This window comes from Penicillium canariense (genome assembly GCF_028826845.1).
Source record: "Penicillium canariense strain IBT 26290 chromosome Unknown utg000006l_segment0_segment0, whole genome shotgun sequence".
In the NCBI taxonomy this organism is placed as follows: domain Eukaryota; kingdom Fungi; phylum Ascomycota; class Eurotiomycetes; order Eurotiales; family Aspergillaceae; genus Penicillium; species Penicillium canariense.
Genome location: NW_026622733.1, coordinates 416,321 through 438,155, shown reverse-complemented (window position 1 = coordinate 438,155; position 21,835 = coordinate 416,321). Strand labels below are relative to the sequence as shown.

General features: G+C 53.6%; 8 protein-coding genes across 8 annotated transcripts; 4 read left to right on the top strand and 4 right to left on the bottom strand.

Moving 5' to 3' along the window:
- Positions 1 to 1,343: 1,343 nt before the first annotated feature.
- On the top strand, positions 1,344 to 1,880 carry N7482_008145 (uncharacterized protein; the record flags this gene model as incomplete). Its single annotated transcript, XM_056690269.1, has 1 exon — positions 1,344 to 1,880. One exon carries the CDS (start codon positions 1,344 to 1,346, stop codon positions 1,878 to 1,880), a length of 537 nt encoding a protein of 178 aa, XP_056540034.1.
- A 1,021-nt stretch (positions 1,881 to 2,901) lies between these two features.
- N7482_008144 (uncharacterized protein) lies at positions 2,902 to 3,126 on the bottom strand (the record flags this gene model as incomplete). The annotated part of the gene is made up of 1 exon (XM_056690268.1): positions 2,902 to 3,126. The coding sequence occupies one exon, from the start codon at positions 3,124 to 3,126 to the stop codon at positions 2,902 to 2,904; it is 225 nt and encodes a 74-aa protein (XP_056540033.1).
- A 1,374-nt stretch (positions 3,127 to 4,500) lies between these two features.
- On the top strand, positions 4,501 to 7,011 carry N7482_008143 (uncharacterized protein; the record flags this gene model as incomplete). Its single annotated transcript, XM_056690267.1, has 10 exons — positions 4,501 to 4,916; positions 4,970 to 5,311; positions 5,372 to 5,514; positions 5,562 to 5,774; positions 5,825 to 5,933; positions 5,990 to 6,141; positions 6,198 to 6,302; positions 6,358 to 6,454; positions 6,520 to 6,674; positions 6,743 to 7,011. 10 exons carry the CDS (start codon positions 4,501 to 4,503, stop codon positions 7,009 to 7,011), a joined length of 2,001 nt encoding a protein of 666 aa, XP_056540032.1.
- Positions 7,012 to 7,411: 400 nt separating this feature from the next.
- On the bottom strand, positions 7,412 to 8,364 carry N7482_008142 (acetate uptake transporter family protein; the record flags this gene model as incomplete). The annotated part of the gene is made up of 3 exons (XM_056690266.1): positions 7,412 to 7,738; positions 7,789 to 7,963; positions 8,021 to 8,364. 3 exons carry the CDS (start codon positions 8,362 to 8,364, stop codon positions 7,412 to 7,414), a joined length of 846 nt encoding a protein of 281 aa, XP_056540031.1.
- A 1,303-nt stretch (positions 8,365 to 9,667) lies between these two features.
- On the bottom strand, positions 9,668 to 13,166 carry N7482_008141 (tetratricopeptide repeat protein; the record flags this gene model as incomplete). Its single annotated transcript, XM_056690265.1, has 5 exons — positions 9,668 to 10,557; positions 10,611 to 10,829; positions 10,884 to 11,691; positions 11,756 to 12,779; positions 12,838 to 13,166. The coding sequence occupies 5 exons, from the start codon at positions 13,164 to 13,166 to the stop codon at positions 9,668 to 9,670; spliced, it is 3,270 nt and encodes a 1,089-aa protein (XP_056540030.1).
- An 897-nt stretch (positions 13,167 to 14,063) lies between these two features.
- Positions 14,064 to 16,050, top strand: N7482_008140 (RNA-binding protein VTS1; the record flags this gene model as incomplete). Its single annotated transcript, XM_056690264.1, has 2 exons — positions 14,064 to 15,920; positions 15,988 to 16,050. 2 exons carry the CDS (start codon positions 14,064 to 14,066, stop codon positions 16,048 to 16,050), a joined length of 1,920 nt encoding a protein of 639 aa, XP_056540029.1.
- Positions 16,051 to 16,842: 792 nt separating this feature from the next.
- Positions 16,843 to 17,471, top strand: N7482_008139 (EMC6 family protein; the record flags this gene model as incomplete). The annotated part of the gene is made up of 2 exons (XM_056690263.1): positions 16,843 to 16,917; positions 17,094 to 17,471. The coding sequence occupies 2 exons, from the start codon at positions 16,843 to 16,845 to the stop codon at positions 17,469 to 17,471; spliced, it is 453 nt and encodes a 150-aa protein (XP_056540028.1).
- A 728-nt stretch (positions 17,472 to 18,199) lies between these two features.
- N7482_008138 (SLC26/SulP family anion transporter) lies at positions 18,200 to 20,859 on the bottom strand (the record flags this gene model as incomplete). Its single annotated transcript, XM_056690262.1, has 3 exons — positions 18,200 to 20,260; positions 20,344 to 20,489; positions 20,562 to 20,859. The coding sequence occupies 3 exons, from the start codon at positions 20,857 to 20,859 to the stop codon at positions 18,200 to 18,202; spliced, it is 2,505 nt and encodes an 834-aa protein (XP_056540027.1).
- Between the last annotated feature and the right edge of the window lie 976 nt (positions 20,860 to 21,835).

Genomic DNA, 21,835 nt, shown 5'->3' with positions numbered 1-21,835 from the left:
TCGGAATTGAAGAGTGGAGAATTGGGAAACGTATTCTATCTCGGCCCGTTTCTACCCAGGTTGCGCCGTCCAAAAACAATAAGGTGTGAACTGTGCAGGTGGAGTCCAGCGCTAGGGCCAAGAGCGGGCACGATAGCAGAAGAGCGGGCGACGAACTAACTCATACGGTCCTAGGGGATGTGTTGTACATTTGAATGTTCCGCAGTTGCTGACCGGAGCACAACCGGGGGAAGTGGAGTCGATGCAGACGTACCAGATTGGCCGAGCAGCAGGCAAAGCAAGAGCGACGCGAACTATGGAAGGAGCAGATGCCGCTGGCTTGCTGGCTCGTTGGCTAGCAGGAGGCAGCGAGTTTCGCCACGTCCCGAGGCAGCTTCTTCCCGCAGGTGTCCAGAACTGCACTGTATGAGGCATTTTCAACCGATCCCCACCGCGCACCTGCGCTGTGCTCTAAAAACAGTTAAGTCAGCCCGGTTCAAGAGGGGCAAGAACATTTTGACAGCGGCAGTCCCGCTTGGCGGGGACATGGTGGTTCATGGAACCCCGAACCCCTCTGGGTTTCTCGACTTTCTTTTTCTTCGCCTCGGACGGGATGCTCTGCGACGTCAAGTTGTCAATTGCGTGGATGGGAGAAGATTACTATTCGCCGGTCAATTCCTTTCCATGCGGCGGTGCTTCGTGTCACCGGTGTCGTGACGACGCTGCTGCTGCCGGGCGAGACTAACCTTCCAGATTGGCATACAATATACCACCAGAAACCTATCCAGATCGGGTGCCATTACCCGTGCATTCCTGCCGTGCCCATTGGGCTGTCACAGTTATACGATGACACCAGACGGCCTCTCACAGCAATCCTGGGACTTCTGCTTCTGCTGCGACCGACGGGATCGGATGTTCCACGCGTTGCAGGGCCGGGGCTATTGGGGACCCGAGGTTGTGCACGATGCCAGAGTTACTTGAAGGTGACTTCCATTTGGCCCACGTCTCCTTCCTCCCCGCCCCGGGCAGTTGAATGTCCGTTCCGAGGAGCCTCTTCTCCTTGGCCGTGTCCCTTCTACTCCGACTCCGACTCTGTATAGGTCCTGTATATCAAAGCATACTGCCTCTCCTATCGCTCACAGCCAAGGAATTCAGACAAGACAGGAACTCACAAGTCCAATGGATTTGTCATTCGCAACCTCGCCAAGACAGCCTACGCAACACCATTCCCCCTCATGCACCGATCATGCTTGGAAGCCAGGCAGGTCCATGAACACACCCGGCAGTGCCGCCAGCACAGCACCGCCCAGCCCACGAAGACACCCAGCCCGTCGCCGCCACCAGCACATATCCATTCCAGCACAATGCTGGGCGACAACCGATCTTCTAGCCTGCCAAGCCCCGGCCATCGTCCTCGCCTTCAGAATGCGGCCGGTGTGATGCCGGAGCAGCGATTGACCCACGATCAGGCTATTCTACTCGTCCAAGCCAAGTTAGGGATGGACGCCCCAAATTCACTGACAAGACATGACCCCACAAACCCGGGGGCGTGGAATGAACCCACACGAATAGGGAGGGTCGCCCCATTTTCCTTTTTCCTTTTCTTTTTTTATCTCGAGGCCAAGGTCTTACCTCTGCTTCTGCGGGAGAAGGTTCAGGGGGGAGAAGAAGGGGCAGGGGGGCGCTTCTTGACCCAGGACTCGGACGCATCACGGACTCCGTGTAGAGAGGAATGCTGTCCGCTCGGCGCCAAGACCCTCCCTTCGCAGCAGGTCTCCTCCGTACCAGCAGCAACAAACTTGGCCGCCTGGAGTTCGGCTCCATTGGCCTGCGCCAAGGGCGATCACGCCGATCATGCTACCCCGAGCCGTGCATCAAGGGGCTTGGCGCTTCTCCGTTAAAGGGGCCGGCGAGCTATTGGTTTGGCGCCAAGCCGTCGCACGGCACGACGGTGGCTGCTGGCCGGTGAGGGGGCGGTTTTGGGTGCAGAGCACTGTGGTGTGAGATCGTGCTTCTCCAGTACCGAGTGCAGGCCAGGACTGTTTGGCGCCCCGGGATCGACCGGCTACAGGCTTGGCTTGTGGGTATCGGTCGGACCGATCAGGTAGGTTCGTGACATCGGGAACCGGGGGCCCGCTGGGCTGAGTGCATACGGCGCCAATGCTGATGTTGCTGATCGGCCCTTGGATATACCGGACGGAGACGCTTGCCCTGGTGTGTGTGAAGTATACAAAGAACTGCACCAGGTGACGGACGGCGCGTCACCGCCGAGAACGACCCTATGCTGCGCCTGGCCCCTTGGCACAAACACCCTCGCGATCGTCCAGGCCATCGGATGGCCAGTCTCACGAGCTACTGTAAGCTGAGTGAGCTGGGCAACCCATGTCCTGGCGGTCCACAAACGTAGAACCTGACTGGGACTCTTAGGCCCGAGCCGGCGCGCTATCTTACTGGGTAATATACGGAGCCCTAGCAGTGAACGATTAGGTCCTCACCTAATCAGCTGCTGACGGTCATCATTTCTCTCTGCGTGCTTGTCCAATATGACAGTATCCATACTCCGTACAGGATACCAGTTACGAAACAAGAATACCAAAATGTTCACGCTGCTCGGAAATTCCCCCAATACCATGATTCCTCCTATCCGCTGATCTGCTGGATCTGCCTTAGCACTCCGTAGCGCACTGACTGGACACTCCGATCACCTCGAAATCTGGTGATCGCCAATCGACCGTCCGCAAACCAACTTGGTTGGCCAACTGCACTAGTCACCGGGCACGCTCCTCGCGCAGCTCACCTACCAATAGCAACCCAGCATCCCGCCAGCAGGCCCGGCGTCGCACTAAGATTGCCATAGCAGTTCACGAGCGACTCGCACGAGCCCGGAGTTTTCTTGCCTAGCGCTTGTTTGGATTTTGCTGGCTAGGACGACGGATTCGACGATTGAGAAAGGGGGGAGTTCAGCTTGATTTTGATGTCGATGTTGATGTTGATGCCACCTGCGGCCCCCACGCCAGCCATGCCATCATCAGTCAGCCCTGCGGTGGGCTGGGATGCCTTGTCTCCACCCGCGGCGTGGACCGACGGTTTCTGTTTTGTGCTATGTGCGCTGATGAAAGTAAGGCTGGCGGGGGACTGTGATATCATTTTGCTCGAGAAAAGATAGGCCTGAACAGACGACAGTGCCTCCAGGTCCGTGCCGGCGCGATGACTCTATGAGTATAGCAGTGCTATTCTATACACGGAGACCCTGCTCCACTAGTAATCAATGCCCTATTGAGGGGTTATGGCCAGTTGCTGCGATCTGGTTTGAGCCGAACAACCCTGTCGATGGACACGCTGTAGACGGCGACTTGGATGGCCTCAAGCGCTCGTTGACGACATACCCGACCAACACAACGCATCCCGTCGCTCCTCATTCGCCCACACTTCGGCCTCCACCCTTGTCCACACACAACACACGCAACGTCTCAGTAGGTTAAGCTAGGACCCCCACGCAAATGGTAGGCGGCCAGTAGGCGAGGGCGTTGGATGCGCATTCCAGCGGTCGGGGGAGGCCGTTTTGGGGGATGGACGGTACGGGACGCCGCTCTCATCATCGGTGATGTCACGGTTGGGCGGAGGTCAACCCAGGATCGCTTGGGCATGCGACGAGACGTGGGTGGGAGAAATCTATCTGTGAAAGAGGGTAATCTCGACGCTACCGAGGGTTGTACCTGGAACAGACTACGTCACACTGGGGTTTGGTGTCGGGGAATGGTAACGGAGGACGATGCGATATACATATCCGGATAGTCAAGAAATCTCCTAAATGCTGTAGGTATTGCGCGTCGAGATGGACTACCCACCCGGACTACCATATGGGTTGTTCTCTTCCATAGAGGTACCTGGGTTAGAAATCGATGCCTAGGTATATACCCATGAACAGGAATTCTTGAGTGTGTCCTCGATGCATATATTGAGCTGCAACAAACCTTGGAATTGGAACAATATGGCCATCTTGAGATCCTAGGTTCGAAGCGTATCATACATGTACGTTCTCGCGTTCTCATTATATATCTTGGCGATGGTATCATAGGCACAATTGGGAATTCGGAAACTCAGAATAGAAGGAGAGGTGTTGTCGTACCTGACTATGAAAGATAATGGGTACGATAATTCTAATAGTCAGATCAGATGTCAATTAATTCTAATAGTCAGAGCAAATGTCACCTTCTTCCAATAAATTGCCCTTGTTTGGATCATTTTGACGTTTGCTCTGGCCAATCTCACTTGCCTATATACAGCTTCGGTTGCAGAGGCTCAATGCTATTTCCATCTGTATACGAGCTTTAAGCGAAAGCCCCGACGCTAAAACCAACAAACCCCTCCCGACATGCCGTGAATACGAGGTCGCTCAGAAACTACCCCTGTCAAAGGGCCAATACCCCTCGAACTATCTCCTGAGTGAACCAGGGGATAATCTTCCGAGTCGAAACTTATCACCCTCAAAATATCTATTCAGGTGTCGAGGACAGCACGATGGATCCCCTCTCCATCTCCGCCTCGGTCGCCGGCCTCATCACCATATCAACTCAAATCCTCGGCATCATTGGCACGATCAAGTCCAAGAACAATCGGGGACTGGAAACTCTCTCGCGTGAAGTTGGCGCCGTTCGAGGTATCCTCTGGCACATCCAAGAGATCATCCAGTTCCAATCCACACAGCCGACCAAAAGTGCGGAATGGCTGGATGCGCTCAACAACACCCTGGACGACTGTGGAGACGTGTATCTCACATTGCGGAAAGATCTGGAGGGTTTGCATTCGAGCTCGCGGCTTGACTCCCTTAAGATGAAAGTCAAGTGGACACTGAAGGAGAAGGATATCCAGGACATGTTGAGAAGGTTAGAGAGCTATAAGCTCTCACTGGATTTATTGCTGTCGGTCCAGACCAGGTATGTCTATGTCTCTGCGGACAATGACCTCTATCGATGCTCACGGTTGGTAGTACTACCACGACAAATATCGAGGAAGTTCTTGGGCAGGTGCAGAAGAAGCTGTCGCTCAAGCCCGCGGAATCTCCTGCCGTAAAAACACCGCTATCCTGGCGAAAGAAGCTGGCAGGACTCGATTCAGGGCCTACGCAGGAGAGGGGGAATAGCTCTGATGCGACGCCCCCTACAGTGGTACGTCCTGACAGCTCTGGGGCCATTGGGAGTGATATGTCCCATATCCTTCCTGGGCCCAAAGCAACCGGTTGGCAGGAGCCAGGAGTCTACGGCATCACCCGCGATGAAGGCCAAGAAGCTCCTGATCTCAACAGCCCAAACCTCACCTCGGTCTGTGAAATGTAAGTGGCCCCGAGACTCCACCATCAGTACCACGGCTCATAGCCATCCTTTTGTATCAGAAACGTTGGGAAACAAAAACTCAGTCTGGTCTGTGGCTGGGAGAAACCAAACGAAGCAAATGAAGCGATCATTCCGATACGTGTACATCTTCTGTTCAAAGGGCCGTCACCGGGAGATCTATATTTTATGCATTTAAAAGACTGTGAGTAAGGCCATGACGTATGCGAACGGAAGACTAATCTCACCTAGCGTTATCCATGATACTATCGGAGCGCATTTTCGTTCCAGCTGGGAAATGCAGTCTCATACTAGCACGCTGTGATATGAAAGACTTGGTATGCCCCCTCAATGACCTCTCAGCACAGGAGAACCCGGAGGACTTCAAACTTGCATTAGGAGCCTATGCGTTGAAATCAAGCTCCAAAGCAGAACAGGTGTTGGTAAACTTTGAGGAACCACAAGGTACGATGGCAATCTGACTTGGGTTCGGGGAAAAACGCTCAATGTTGCAGATCGCGATAGATTTCTGGGCCATCTGTATGCTGTGCGATACCTGCAACGGATGGACCCTGCATTTGCTATGCCCAATAAGCTTTACCATGGTTCAGCAGTCAGGAAAAGGTTATACCTAGCAGAGATACGCGGACGAAGTCAACCGTGCTAACTTGTGGATGCAGAACGCAACATGTTCAAGTGGGCTATGCCGATGGCACTGAAAAGTCCTACATCTATCCTTATCTCTGCATTGAGTACAGTCTGGAAGATAAGGCTCCACGGCTCTCATGTGCAGCAAAGCCCACTGATCTTGAGGCGATCTTCCAAGAGGACTGTAAGCAGGAGCACGTCGCAGTAGTCTTCGAACAGGGTTGGACTGATAGCGTCTAGTACCAAGCCTTGATATTCAAATAGTGGGAGACGAGACTATTGTCTGCAACACCCCGGACGGAAATAAAATCCGCACATTCTCAATAACGTTTGGGTCTCTAAGTGGTATGGACTGTGGGCCAAATGATTCCTTGGGAGTGATATTAACTCCCGTCTACAGAGGTCGTTCAGATGTACCACCGCCTGCAAGATATCGTGCGGGAATGGACCGCACTAGGCAGGAGGAAACTGGACGACTACAAAACAAAGAAGGAATGGTAAGGGTCTACTCCTTCGTTTCTTTGGGTATGTGAACCACGCTTCTGAACACGGTCCGATATAGGAAGGTCAAAAAACTGGAATTCTGGGAAGGATCGCAAGCCCCTGGAGAGCCATTTCACAATGTCATCGTCGTCGCCAAATCAGACTGCGTTCTCAAGAGATTGATGATGGATATCTATGACTCCAGGCGAATTGAAAAACTGGCATCTTTCTATGGTACGTGGAAATGCAAGATTGCCCATACCTTATCTTTTTATCTTCTCTCGCCCTTTACTTACCTCTAGGAGTGATGTCATCATCTATCCTCTTCTATAAACGCCATATGCGAGCATCCTCTCCGGACTTCTTTGTTTCCCCGGTTTTTCAAACTGGCTTTTGGGATCTGAGAAATGGTGGTGGCACAACGGCGGAAAACTTCCAAGCCGGCCAAGTGAGAATGTACGGCCCAGGTGAGAAGTACCTATGTGATGAGCTGGAAGTCTTTGTTGAGGCTTTAATGGAGGAGAGTAAGGAAGCTCAGAAGGGGTTCATGATGGAAGCCAGTTCGATTTGAGGACGTTGCTCGATAGTTAGCGACGTAGAGGTCCTTCATCTAGCTTGCATCCGTGCTCCGATTGAGCTTACCGAATGTATTTGATTTTCTCTCTGCAGTGCCACATATTGAAAGATGATGAAACTGTTTGCTGTTTAACAACCTGTTCTACTTAAGTATAACCACGCGATCATAACTCCCCGCCTGGCTGCATTCCGGGGAAAGAATCCGGGGTCAACAAACTTCACAGCCTGAACTTCAAGGCTGTCAGGCGGCTGAACTCTGGGGCAGGAAAGCACGTGTCTGCAAGGAACCCCGTGTCAAGGTATAAATCTGATATTCTATATACAATGATGGTGAAAAATATAGACTGGAAGGTGAAAACAATCCCCTGCCCCCTTCATCAAGACTAGTGACTTTCTTAAGCGCCCTCGCTTGCGGTCTTCGTCATTCTTGCGCTGCGCCTCTTTTCAGACCATGGGAAATGAACGACAGGAACGATAAAAAAGCTGTTGCTATTGTCAGCAATTCCAGCGAAGGCGTTATACCAAGCCAGAAAAGCTCCAAGGAAAGCCAAAAGACCGCCTGCTTTCATAAGGCCCTCGTTGGGCATTTCATGTGCGTTCGGGTAGAAATACGCAAGGGCGATGAGAAGAATGGAGAGATCGACGACGAAAAAGAGGGAAAAGAAGGCGACAGTAGATTTGACCGTGCATAGCATGATGAGGAAGGTAAAGATGAACCACGCCTAAAACGGTGAGCATTGTTTCTGACAAGGGAGCGAAAGTAGTCACGAACCATGAGGTACAGGGCGAAGGAATTATAGAACAAGATAGGGGACCCCTTATCGGCTTCTTCAAGGGCACCTATAATGTTGAATCCGCCGGGAATGAAGGTAATAGCAATTGAGATCCAGAATCCGCCATATGAGGAGAGAACAGTAGCGCCAAAGGTGTTCCCAGCTGCCATTTCCCTGTTGATAGCCATTAGATACTCCCTTTATCCAACACTTGAGTTCAAGGTAGCTCACCACATCCCCGAAAGGAGCTGTACCAGTCCCCCGTAAACCAGGGCAGGTCCAACAATGATGTTTGGCTTGGTAATCCCTCTCACGTTCATTTGAATACACCCAAGCATAAACGTTGTCAGAGCAAACCCGCATAGACCGAGGGGTGCTGGATTGGCGATCTTGCGGTTCTTAGGGGATCGATAGAGACCCGGTTGGAACTCACCACCAAAGGCAGGGACTCGACTTTCGGCCGTGTTGATGTGTGCCAGCGGGCCATAACGGCCAGCTTCAACGTCATCAGTATTGGAATCCGAAGAAGACATATTGTTACCAGCCTTTATGTCGGGGTTATTGTCGTAAGTCATAACGGAGAAAAGGTATGCAGTCAAAGGGAACAACAGTGTCAAAATGTTTCGATTAGGAGGCTAGCCCACGGAAGTATACGTGAAAATCCACCAAGTCTAGGGATGCTACACTCAGCCTACTCAGATTCATACCCTCTTTATATAAACATCGTGATGCGTCTGCCTCCTCTTATCCATGACGATTCAACTCCAAGCGGCACTTACCATCGGGAACCCGCAGCAAACCAATGGAGCAGTGATCATGGAATGGAGACAATAAAACGCCAACAATTGAAACCCTGGGTTACAGGTAGAGTGAGAAAACAGCTCCATCCGTTCGTAGATTCCCCCTATTGATCCTGACAACCGATATATTTCCCAGCTCAGAGCTGCGGAGGTGGATCTCTTGTAATTAAGATGGTGTGGAGAAACCCCAGATGGGGGACAAACTTTATGTGCCTAAAATAAAGTGAATAGGTGGGGATCGGAGCACATTTCGGCACATCACCCAAACAGGGTCCCATATTAACCTTTAGTGCGAGTCACGGGAAAGTTATGGGTGCCGAATCTAGAGCCGATCTCTGTGATTGACTTTTCGGATCGCTAGTTGGTGGATTGGCCGTGAGTGGCGGTAATGCTGGACTGACCCCAGGTTCCGCGGAACCCATTTTGGTTTGCTGGCCATGGGTGGCAAAAGAGCAGCTAGGAGAGCTGTATGAGATCCCGTGATTGGGAACAAGTGGATTCGTTGACCCAGTCTCTGGTTGTGGAGATACTGCTAAGGTGGACAGAAGTAGGAGTATTCAGATGAAATGGTCCCCATATGAGAGTTCAGAAGAAGGACGGTGATATCTCTATACACACCTCACTTATAACAGGTGACCTGTGGCTTTCCCAGCAATGGAGTAGATAGAGCAGAGCAATCACCTTTCCTGCTCGTTCGTGTTGTTCAGGGAAACTTGCGCATTTCAGTCTTGCCCATAATCTTCGGCTAAGGCCTGGGTTGGGCCACGCTACTGAGTGGTATTACTTGACGGATCATTGCTCGATGAGATGATCCATCTGTCTCGAGTATTTATGGGTTTCGTTCGGTACGTGTAATACGAATGGAAGCTCAACGATGTTAAGGTAGCGGGATTTCCAACGAGATAGCAGATTTAGTTCTCGGTGTAAAAGTTTGGCTGGGTTTCCCGCTAGTCTGATATCACAAATAACGTGTTATTGCAAAAAGTAGAAATGAGCTTTTGAGTAACGCCGCCTTCTATGCGACCCATCAAAAACACCATCCGCTAACTATAGGAGCAATTGCCAAAGTAGATCTGCATCATATGACAAGCCACTTGTCAGTAACATCCTTGGCAGTGTTTGTATCGTCACCGAGCACATAGAGGCATTGCAAAGCAAAAGCAGCCTCGTGCGAGAAATCCTCGACAAAGTTCTGGCCCGCAGTCACAGCAACGTCGCCAGCCCTATCCATATCCACATCAGCTCCATCTGTTGCACTAATTGATGGCCCAGCCAACTGTTCCCGGGTCTGCTGCTGAATCTCTTCACCTATTTTGAGCACACGCTCATACCCTTCGATGGCCAAATGGGCCAAATTCAGGCCATGCCACATGCGAGCAAAATTGAATTCAACCTCCTGACACTCTTGCATTGAAGCTCCACGCTTCGCACGAACGCGGCGGTACTCGTGCATGAACGACAGGCCCTGCATTATAAGATAGTGTCGGTTCTCCGATTGTCGCTTCTGAGAATGGTGGATGAAGCAGAGAGCAATAGAGAGAAGAACAACCGGGTTCTGGTCATCGAGTGCGTAGGCACGGAAGAAGTAGTTCAGGGCTGGATAGAAGCTGTTGCCTGAATAGAGAATATGACCGTACAGCACCAGCAAAGCGATATCCAGCTCATACGCTGGAATTGGTTCGCCATTCTCGTCTTTGGTTGAGAGTGCAGCACGTTCCCTCCAGACAGATTGCCGCGGCGGCTGGGGCTTATTCTCCATGTCTGGCAAAGTAAAGTCCATAGCCTTGATCTGGCGGAGCATGAACTTCATACTTGGGGAGGAGTTGAAAAGTGATTTTTGAGGGTTCCCAGCTAGATGGCTCAGCATCGAAAAAAGGCGATACGTGTCTGTGACGAACTGATACTCCTTCACAAACCAACGAGCCTCACTAGTGAGAGCCTCTTCGTCCTGGGCTCGAAGTGCACAAGCTGTGAAGATATTAGCTGCTGAACCAAAAATTCCATGCCGATGAAAGACTCACTGAACCAACAGACATGGATCATACGAGACTTTCGCTTATCGTGGAACCAAATACTAGCAGTCGCAGCAGCTTCGAGGGCTTCATATGCTTCAACTGGCTCACCCTGGTCGGTGATGGTGAGGGCATACTGTAGGAAGATGTCTAGCCACGAGTCAAAGGAAATGCCATGATATTCCGTTGGAACAACGTCATGCAGTGCTTCTTCTTGAACGTCGCCACCTGCACCATGCCGTTAGCTCAGTGTCAATGACTGTGTATTCAAACAAGACGTACCCCTCGACCTCTGCAACCGTCCCGCTATTTCTTGCATTTCATCCAAGAAAACGCTGGTCTTAACGCCGCCGCTCTTCCGTTGTGCTTGGCTCGAATAGCCCTGGAATTCGGTAGTGCGTGCCATCGGGTAAAAGATTCGGTTTGATCGAAAATCGCGCAACAGAGCATCAGCAATATCAAGCCAGTCCTCGGTCGCATCGACATCGCCATCCTTGACTTTGGGCTCCAATTGCTGCATTTTTGCATACAGAAATTGGATGTCATCTGCACGGTGACTATCAACTCTCTCAACACGCCCCTGCCCAGAAGTAGTTGCTGTCCACGTGTCGAGTGGTCCGGGTTTAGGTGCGATGGGCCTCAGGGCCCCTGGGTCCGACCTCCTGAATTCGGCGGCAAGTTGTTCTAGCCGAGCATCCTTTCTCCTCCGGCGGGTTCTGGTCTCCTGTCGGCCAATCAAGACGGCCTCGTTGACATACTTGAATGCCTGATCGCTCATTCCGAGACTATCATAGAGCTTCGCTAGCTGCGCGCGTGACTCCATGTTCCTCGAGTCATGATCGGCAACGGTAAGATAGCAACTTTCAGCCTCTTCCACCCTGCCCAGCTGCATGCAACAGTCGGCCATGGCGAGGAAGAAGCTGATGTCAGCATATTCCGTAGTTTGCTGGATGGGCTCGTAGAAGCGGAGCGCTTCTTCTAGCATTCCAACATCTTTCAAAGCGTCTGCAACTTCTCGGAACAGATCCCCGTAATCAAAGATCCGGGCCCCTTCAGAGGTATCATCAGGGTTCAGATATTCCAGATGGTGCTAGTTAAGCCCGATGTTAGGTGTGTGGGTCTCCGAATATCACCGTTGATGCATTTTAACTCACCATTGCCTCTTGGTGATGCTTATCACCCATCCTCAGGCGGAACAACCCCATCTTGACCCGAAGCTCGAGAGGGAGGCCCAGTCCATAGCTATCCCGCGGCCAATGACCAGGAATGAATCCATCAGTCTTGATTCGGCGAGGTGAATCCTCCGAGTCCCATTCCCGGTCATCGTCCTCGAAATTCACCCACATAATGTCATCTTTGCGACCCAGCAGCCATCTAGAAAGTGACTTAAGATGGTAGAGCCCTTCTCGTGGCCGGCCCACATAGCCGAAGAGCTCGGCATAGATGTTGATGTCGGACCAAGAGAAATCACGAACTTGATCTGGGTCAAGGGAGGTAAAGTAGTCGACACTTATTGACCAATGAGTAACTGCCCGGTCAACATCGTTGAGATCAATGAAAATCTCTGCTAGGTGTCGAAGAGCTCTGGTGTTGTGCGGCCGTTCGTTCAGAATACGCTCGTACTCGCTGGCGGCCTTGCCATTGTGTCCGAGCTCCCGGTATAGTGCAGCTCTCTGAAATCGAACATTGAAATTTCTCGGTTGAATATCAATCACACGGCTGTAACAATAAACAACGTCATTCAGCGCACTCCCACGGTTGTCACCAGCGCGTTCCAGAAGGAGTCGTGCAACCTTCATCCAAACAGTAGGATCTTTTGGTCGGGTGTGAGCACCGTTCCAAAGAGCTTGCAAGGCTCGAACCTTATCTCCTTTGGCCAGCCAAATTTCTGACAGCAGTGAATGAGCCGGAAACATCTCGGGGTTGACCTGAATTGCCTGATTCACGAACTCATGGGCGCGGTCATAATCGCCATCAATGAAAGCAGAAGTGGCTTCTGAATGGTACAATTTGAATTCTGGGCCCGGGTCCAGCGGTTTGCGCGGCCCTCGTTTGATGCCCTTTCCACCGCGGGCACCATAACGACCTGAGAAACGCCCTCCACCTCGGCGCCGCCGCCGCCGCGCCGCACCAGAGTCATCAGAATCTTCACCTTCAGGAGGCTCGTCGTCCTCGTCACTGAGACGATTGATCAATTCAAGCACGAACTTGGAGGTGGACGACGTAGCACACATACCTTTCGCTTCCATCTTCTGAAATCTCGTAGTCTGAATCGTCGTTGCTCATGTCGTCCGCATAAAGTCTGGGCTGGGATACTTGGCTATCCTCGGATAATAGACCAGCTTCGTCACCCAAATACTCTTGCTCAGGGTTTTCGGGCGCGTTTTGAGAAAATAACGACTGATACAAGCGAGGGTCGATCACCGAGGCCGGGACGTTCTGAGCCTGGGCGGCAACAGCATTATTCTCCCGCCAAGGGTACTGAATGGCCTCATCGATATCAGGATACACGTATGCCTCTCCCGAAGGAGAGGTATAGTCCATAGGAGGATCCGGGTCTGCCATGGTGACAAGGCGACGCGCGGGTCGTGCGGACCATCAAACAGAGATTTTGAAGGGGAAGGCGTGGGGAAAGATCTTCTCAATGAGCTGCAGGGAATCGCACTGGTTACAATGATGCAGTTGTTGTTGTAACTCTAAAGCTAGTGCGTCAAGAACCAGTGCGCTGGGACCATGGGCCCAGACCGTATAGTCGAGGCGGCGAGTCTCTCCAGGCGTTTCAGATGCAGCAGCCCAGATTATTCATAGTAACAGCTCCACCAGGGGCGATGCAATGGATGAATCAGAAAAGAAACCGCTGGGTGACAAGCACTGTCAAGGTGCAGACCGAGGAATGCAGAGTTGAGGTTCCTCATTCCCTCATTCCCGGAGTTTGTGTCGCGGAACCCGTGACCCTGAAACAGAAAAGCCTCTTTTTCACGGCCGCATTTCTTCTCCCCTCTGTCCTTTTCCCACCATCCAACTTCCACCCTCCTCCTCTCTTCTCTCCTCCTCTCCCGTTTTCCTTTCTTTGGGCACTGGGCTTGGCTTGCTGTGTTTGACACACTATTGCCTCCTGGTCCCTAACTTTCCTTCGTTCGAGTCCTCCTCCTAATATTGCGGAGTCTTTGCGTCTGGTCTCCCCCCAATCCCACACCAACCCCCAAAACTCGAGGTGCAGCCACTGGCCTGGTCTGTGCCCGCCCAACTGTGGTCGCCTAGAGTCGAGATTCAGGCTTCGCAGTTCTCGTCGGCATCCGTGAATCTCCGCGACTGGGTCCTTCGGTCAGGTTTTTTTTTGATTCTATTTTGTTACGCAAACTCAGCAGGTTCTGCAGGTGTTTTGCAGTAATCTTTTCCATCATCATCTCCACTGTATTTACTATTCACTTTTCCAACTCCCTCGTCCCATCCCGGTGAGCCATGGCCAGCCATATCATCGGCAACCGCAACAGCACCCCGGAGGCGGCCCCGAATTCCACCCTGCGTCCTCCGTCGTCTGCCCGCAACCTCGGATCGCACCAGCTGCGGGCCTCCGCCGACATGTCCGGATTCCCCTCGCCGCTGTCCTCCCGCAGCATGCGTCCATCCTCGGAGGTTTTCTTCAACCCACAATCCCAAGGTCAAAACACAACGGAGGATGCCTTGGATCGGGCAGCCCAGCAGTGGCTGGCGGATATTGATCAGTACGAGGCAACACTGGAGGAGATGGCAGCGGCCACTCTCGACCAGGACTTCAAAGATGAACTCAGTGCCATCGAGCAGTGGTTCCGCGTCCTGAGCGAGGCGGAGCGGACGGCAGCGCTATATGCGTTATTGCAGCAGACCACCCAAGTGCAGATTCGGTTTTTCATCCAAGTCCTGCAGCAGATGTCCCAGAGTCATCCCATGTCTGGGCTTCTTTCTCCGGCCAACTTTGGTGAAAAAGGTAATCAACGCAACGATCTACATTTTCATGCATCCCAAAACAAACAAATGGCTAACTCCATCTTCCCTATCGCAGATGCTATGTCTAGCCGCTTGAGCGATGCCATGTCGAAACTCAATATGGACACCTCCCGGGGTTCCTTGGGCCGGCCCCCGCCATCCCCCGGCGCGAAGCGTAACTCGGGTCTCGATTCGTCTACTATAAACGCGATGTTCCCGGATGCTGCGGCCGCGATCGCGAAGAAGAAGGCGGAGTTCACACAACAGACGGGCAATGCCCCTCCATCGAACCGGAACAGTGCGGTCTTCGGAGACCGTACCTCGTTCGTTGCACCCACCATCTCCGCTCCTGATAACAGCTCGGACAACCTGGGCCAGCCCCCAACCTCCCCATGGGGTCAACGTGGCGGTCTCCCCGACACCCAGCCTCCGATTGCTCGACCGAAATCCTCTTCGGGACATCAGCCCATGGGCCAGTTCAGCCAGACTGTCAACACCTCGGGCATGCGTTCTCCTCTACCCCAGACCGCCAACATGCCCGCGCCTGACATTGAGCCCCCTATGCTCTCACCATACAACGTTGGAAATCACAGCTGGGCGTCGATGACCAATACCCCGATGACCGCAACCTTCGGCCAGCAGCAGCAGAACAATGGACAGCACTCTCAGGCTGACATGGTGGCCAACGCGACCGCGATGAAGTTGGCTGCTTTGTCTACGGTGAACAACCGCATTGCGCTGGATGATGCTCGGAAGTACCGCCGGGCCCGCTCCAACGATGGCCAGGGCAAGAACTCGGCCGCCAACCCTACCATCTCCCAAGGTCTGGCCAGCCCAGGTCTGCACGGATCGATGGCCAGCCAGCTGCTGAATGCGCAGCAACTGGCCGCATTACAGGCCCAGCAGCAGGCTGCCATGGCGGGACGGCGATCTCGCCCGACCTCCCCCGGCATCGCTATGCAGGGGGGTGGCCTCGGTGCGATGAGTTTCACCTCCCCGCAGAACAATGGTTTCCTGGCAGCCTACGACCCGAACAACCCGCTGATGGGTAACGGGCTGGCCTCGCTGGGTATTGGGCAGTTCGGTCTAGGTGGTGAGGGCTACCTCTCTGACCATTCTGAGGTCGCCCGTGGACGGTCGCCACGTGGTCGTCGTGGCAGCTCGAAGCCGCCAGAGGACCCCACGGACCCCGCTCTTCTGAAGGACATCCCCAGCTGGCTGCGATCCCTTCGGCTGCACAAGTACACCGACAACCTGAAGGACCTCAAGTGGACGGAGTTGGTCGAGCTTGATGACAAGGCCCTGGAGGACCGTGGTGTCAACGCGTTGGGTGCGCGGAACAAGATGCTCAAGGTGAGTCTTGCTTCTTATCTTTCGCTTTTCTCAAGATAATGTCAGACGACTAATTCATTCCCCTCAGGTCTTCGACCAGGTCCGAGAAGCCCGTGCAGACGGCAAGCTTGATAACGTTCAGGGACTGTGATTGTGATTTTGATGGTGACTGTTATTGTGATTTTTGATTCCGGAGCATGGCGTGGGAAACTGGTTCGAGGTCTTCTCAATCAGGCCCCGATTCGATTGCCCAGCGATATCATGGAATTGGCATTCGCGTTCCATCATGTGCGGTTGTTCCTTTCTTCTTCTCCTTCTCCTTTTTGCCTTTTTCTTGTTTTTCTTTTCCATTTCCTTCCTTCTGTCTCATTCGTTCTGTGATCTTTTGGTTCACCCTAATATGACGGATGTGGGTTCGGCATGTATCAAACGCAGTGATGTCTTCAAGCAACGGCTTCATGAGGAGGGGACACTTCGGGCTACTGAACATTGAAAATGACTGGGTCAATCGTAGATATGGACATGATTTGTTCGAGTCTGTGGTTTTCTTGATTACTTCAGTAGTGTATATGATCTTCTTAGGGAATTTCTTTACTGGTATGTGCGTGGGTGATGCTGTTCTCCGTACCACGCACAGCGCCCGTCCACATGGCCCGTGCGCTTCTAGAAACCCGCGCCCGAGCCTCCGCTCAACCTCATCTCTCCTCCCCGCCAGGAATATCCTCCACTACGACGTCCTCGTTGCTGCGTACGATCTTCTCCCGTGCCAGCTACCCATTGCCAGCCGTGGTCCTCGCCATCACAGCACATCGGTTCTCAGCCCGCAATCCCGGAAGCGGACCACCGACGCATCTCTTTCACTTGGCCACGCCAGCAACACAGCTTCGTGAACTCGACAGAAGTATCCGCGCCCAGAGCTCTCCATTACAACACATCGGCCACAATGGCACCCACAAAGCAGGAGCTCTCCCTGCTCGTCAACCCCCTCGTCCCCGAGGCTGTGCAGCACAATAACCGGGTACGTTTCCGAGTCCCAAGTCCAACCAGCCCACCCATCTATCTACCGCACCCAACCCCCCCACCACACTACAGCACGGCACAGCACAGCACCTCACCTCACACCATGCCTCACCATTCTCCCCTTCTATTCCAATGCATCCGTCGTATTCGCACTAAACTAACACCCTCAACCAGGTTCTATCCTCCCTTCACTCCCTAACAGCCTTCCTCCTCGGCCTCTCCGCCGGCGTCCTCGCCCTCCAATCCACCTTCGGCTTCGCCTTCTACTTCACCGGCACCGTGCTCGTCTCCGCCCTCTTCCACGCCGTCCTCCTGCAGCGCTCCTCTGGCGCCGGGGCCGGCGCCTTCTTCCCCGGCAGCAACGGCGAAATTGAGGGCCGCATTGGCATTGATAAGAATGGGGTGGTGCGTATGGAGAAGAAGGGGGGGCCTGGTGGATTTGTGTTGCGTTCGGGTGCTTGGAGGGATGTTTGGTTTGGAGGGGGTGTTTTGAGTGAGGCCCTTAGTGGGTTTGTGTTGGGGTGGGCTGGTGTTGGGGGAGTTCTGAGGTAGTGCCGAGATTGGGATAGGGGGGAGGGGGTAGACGTGAATATTAGTCTTGCTGTACTCGGTACTGGTGATAAATCAAGGATTTGTGATGGGGATGGGCCCCTGGTCTGGAATACATTAACAGGAAAATCATCTCAAGGGTCCCAATCTGTGGATATTGTTCAGGGACCTATTGCCCGTATAATACATACCCAGCGTGGGTGCCACGCAGACGGATGGTCTTTCCGATACTGTATCAACTAAACTTAGACGGGAGAACGATACGGCAAATGGTACGAATCAACGAAGATCGTGGAAGTAGATCAGAGTAAATGACACGGTCTATAGATTCAAGGGTATCCCGAGCGAGTATTGAGGCGGGCCCAAGCCCAAGCAAAAAGATGATAGGTATAGGTAGGTAGGTATATATGGTGGATCCAGACAAGATAGATACCCCGATTGAAGGCTAGCAATCCAGCCAAGTTCCAGATGCGGCCAATCCCAAAGACTCAATCAACAGATATTACGCCGAGGAGTCAGCAGCGTAATCATAGCAAAAAAGAACAGGTGGAAAGAAAAAAAGACAAGAAATAGCAAAGAATATTATTGTCAGGTCGTATCAGGGCATATCAATTGGGCTCCAAACCAGGGAGAGGTCCATGATCGATGCATGCGTAGAGGAGGAGAAAGGGTAGGGGAGGTAGGTGGGAGGAGAGTGACGCGGGCTTTTCTTGTTCTTGTTCTTTTCTTTCTTAAACGTGCGGGATCTCGTTCGACGAGTTCGCCACCGCACTCTGCAGCGCACTGGTCAAGTCGATATGGAAGAACGGCCTGTTCATGCCCTGCAGGATTGCGACCTTGCGACGGCTGCGGTACGCCTTGCTGTCTGTCAGATCGCGCGCCAGCTTGTCCTCGTAGATAGCGCGGCTCTCCTCGGACGAGGTCTCGATACCGTGCGTCTCGGTCTCCGTCGTGGCGGGGTCGTTCTTCAGCCCCGATTCGACGTCCTTGGTGCGCGGGTGCTCGCGCGCATTGTTGACCATCTCGGCGTGCGCGGCCGCCGACGCGCTGCCTTCAATCTCGGCGACGCTGAAGATCGGCTTCCAGCGGTGGAAGCCCTCGCTGGAGGGCTTGGTGGGGTAGCCGAAGCCGGCGGCGGCGAGGCCGCGCTTTGTCCAGCGGTTGTTAATGTGCGCAAAGTGCCATTGCACTGACCGCGGCGAGGCGTATCGATCCAGCTGGTTGCGAACGTCGATCAGGTTCTGGATCGAGGTGACGTCCACATTGTTGACAGAGGAGAAGTCCAGGATGACAGCTTGCAGGAGCGGGCGCGCGTTCTCCTCGGCTGCTTTGCCACGTGCGGGGCCGGGTTCGTTCCACGGGCGGTCACCGTTGTTGCGGAAGGCATTCGGGTTTGTGCGACGGGTGTTCTGGAAGATGGTTTGCACCAGGTAGTCGGTGTAGTGGTTGGCGTTGGGATAGTTGAAGCCCTCGGAGAAGCGGTAAATGAAGATACCCGGGTGAGGCTGCTCAATATCCACATCGGGGTTGGAGCCGTCATTGTGGTTGATGGGCAGGAAGATGGACCGGTGGGCATGGTCCTCATCCTCGGAGGAAGTGCGGGTGGTACCGAAGGAGCCATACTTGCCATCATCATCCACCAGATGGTCGCCGACCACGGAGTGGACCTTGACCTGGCCGAGGAAATGGCCACGGGCCTTGGCCACGCGGAAGAGCAGAACAGCCACGGACACACAGATGGTGCAGTAGATGCCGTTCTCAATAGATGTGAAGACCGTCACGAAAACGCCGATGAAGAAAATGATGGCATCCAGAGGGGCGACTCGCCAGAACTGGTACACCGTGTTGGGAGGAGTGATCAAGTCACCCACGGCGTGGATAATCACACCCGCGAGGGAGGCACTGGGGATGTAGAAGAAGAGGGCAGGCAATGCGTAGATAGCGAGCAGCACCACAACGGCGGTGATAACACCCGCCAGGGGAGTGCGCACACCAGCCTTAGACTTGATCGCAGTGCGGGAGAAAGAACCGGTGGCAGGGTAGGCACCCAGAAAAGGACCCAGCAAGTTACTAATGCCAATGGCCACAAACTCCTGCGAAGGGTCGATGGTGTAGTTGTTGACACGACCGAAGGACTTGGAAATGGCAATGTGCTCGATCAGGAGCACGATCACGGCCGCGGGGATCTGGCCCGCAAAGGCGCTGATGACCTTGCGGTCCATTTTCGGCACGGCGGCATTCTGGAAACCGCGAGGCACATGACCCAGCACCTTGAAGGCCGGGTGATCCTTACGGTGCAGGTTCACCGCAGCACTAATCATGGTGTAGAACAGGATGACAAAGACGGTACGCAGGGTCGAGGCAAAGAACCAGATCTTCGCGCGGTGCGGCTGCTTCTTCGCGCCGTAGGTGCAGCCGGAACGGATTATGTACAACATGGCCAAGGCCGTGACACCCATTGCCGCATCGAGGGACGAACTGGGGAGATGTTTGAGCGTATTGATGATCGTCAGGTACGTAGCACCGCGGGTCGAGAACTTGGCCGTCTCGCCCAGCATCGTAGACACCTGGCCAGCGCAGATGTTGAGGGCCGAGCCTGTCATAAAGGCCGAGATGGCCGGGAGCGGGATGAAATCCACGATGAAACCAAATTTGATCAGACCCATGAAGCACACGATGCCACCCAGGATCACGGCCAAAGTGGAGGCCACCTCATGGCCGGGGATATCCGGATACTTATCCTGGACGTCGAGCACAATCTGGCCGGTCAGAGTCGACATGACGGCCACGGGCTGTGGACAGGGTCAACATGGTTAGCTGTTTTGTATTTTTGGGCGGAGGGGGTTGGGGGGTTTTCATTTCAGTTGGCACTTACACCGATGGTGATATCTTTAGAAGTAGCAAAGAACCAGTAGAGCAGAACACCCATAAAGGACGAGTACAAACCGAACTGCACAGGCAGCTCAGCCAGCTTGGCGTAGGCCATACCCTGCGGCACGACCACCGCTCCCACGGTGATACCTGTTCCCAAAAAGAAAATTCGTCAGCTTCGGTCGTTCGCGACAGATCTAGCGTCGTTTGTCACGAACTTACCTGCAACGAGGTCACCATACAGCCACTGCATGTTGTAGCGGCCAATCCAGTTGAGGAAGGGGAAGAGGCCAATCAGATAGTTGAGCAGCTGCTTGCCGGAGGGCGTAATCTCACGAATCCACTCGACGCTGGTGGGTTCGGGCTCGCTGTAGGAATAGGTATCGACGGTGCCGACGGAAAAGGTCGACTCGCCGCGGGTGACGGGGTCCGTTGAGGCACCCAGCGGATCTCTGTAAGGGACCTTGATCCCCAGGCCCTTGGCGAGGGCATTGCCCACCTTGGTGGCACGGTCACCCATGTTGGTGATGGGTCGACACGAAGGGTGTCGGGTTCAACTCGCTGGAGATGGGGGAGGGAGAGGGGAACGATTGAAATCCCGTCCAGTCCAGTCCAGGGTCCAGGCCCAAAAGGGTCGAGAGGATCACTCAAAAGTGAAGAAAGTGGGAGGTGTCAGAGTAGTGAGATCTCGGGTGACAGGTCTCAAAAACGTGGCGACGATTCCAGAATATATACAAGGGCGGAAGAATTTCAGACGATCACGCACGGTGCATGGCGACCAGGCCCACGGACAAGAGAAAATTAAAAGAAAAAAGCATATATGAAGACGACAGGGGAGGAGAGCAGAGTGGAGGTGTTGTGCGTGATTCGGGGGCCGATGGCGTAATATCAAAGCTCCCCAGATTTCGAAGAATAATTAGTGTTGATGTGGGTTCCTCACCGGTCGCGGCGTTGGCGTTTGATGAAATGATCGGAGTCCGTTCGGTCCAGCATTCTCAGAGCCAGGACGCGGCCATAAGAATGAAACGAGTGACTACGGTGGCCATGGCCCTGGCCCACTGCCCGAAGATCGCATTGAGCAGCAAGTGCCGGGTGGAACCCCAAGCGGACGGTCTGGACGCGATGGGTTCTGATGACGACGGAGTGTGGAGCATACCTTCCGCTCCGAGGAGACGGTGGATGATAGAACATGACGGTGCTGTGAAACCGCGTTTGATCATTTCCCGTCCATGTCTTGCGCTTGCTACTGCGCCGGCTCCTGCTGGGCGTCCATGGCAGCGTCTACTATAGTCTACTATACGGAGGACGGAGGACGGAGGACGAAGTAGTGATGTCGGCATCAAACTCAGTGCCCAGCGTCAAATCAAGCAAGATCGAGTGGTGATGACATAAGCTGCCAAGCTAAACCCATGACGAATCAGGGTGGCCGCGCGGGCGCCGACGATCGATTATGGACCCCCGCAGCCAATCAGCGAGCCGCCCGATGGTGAAATCAG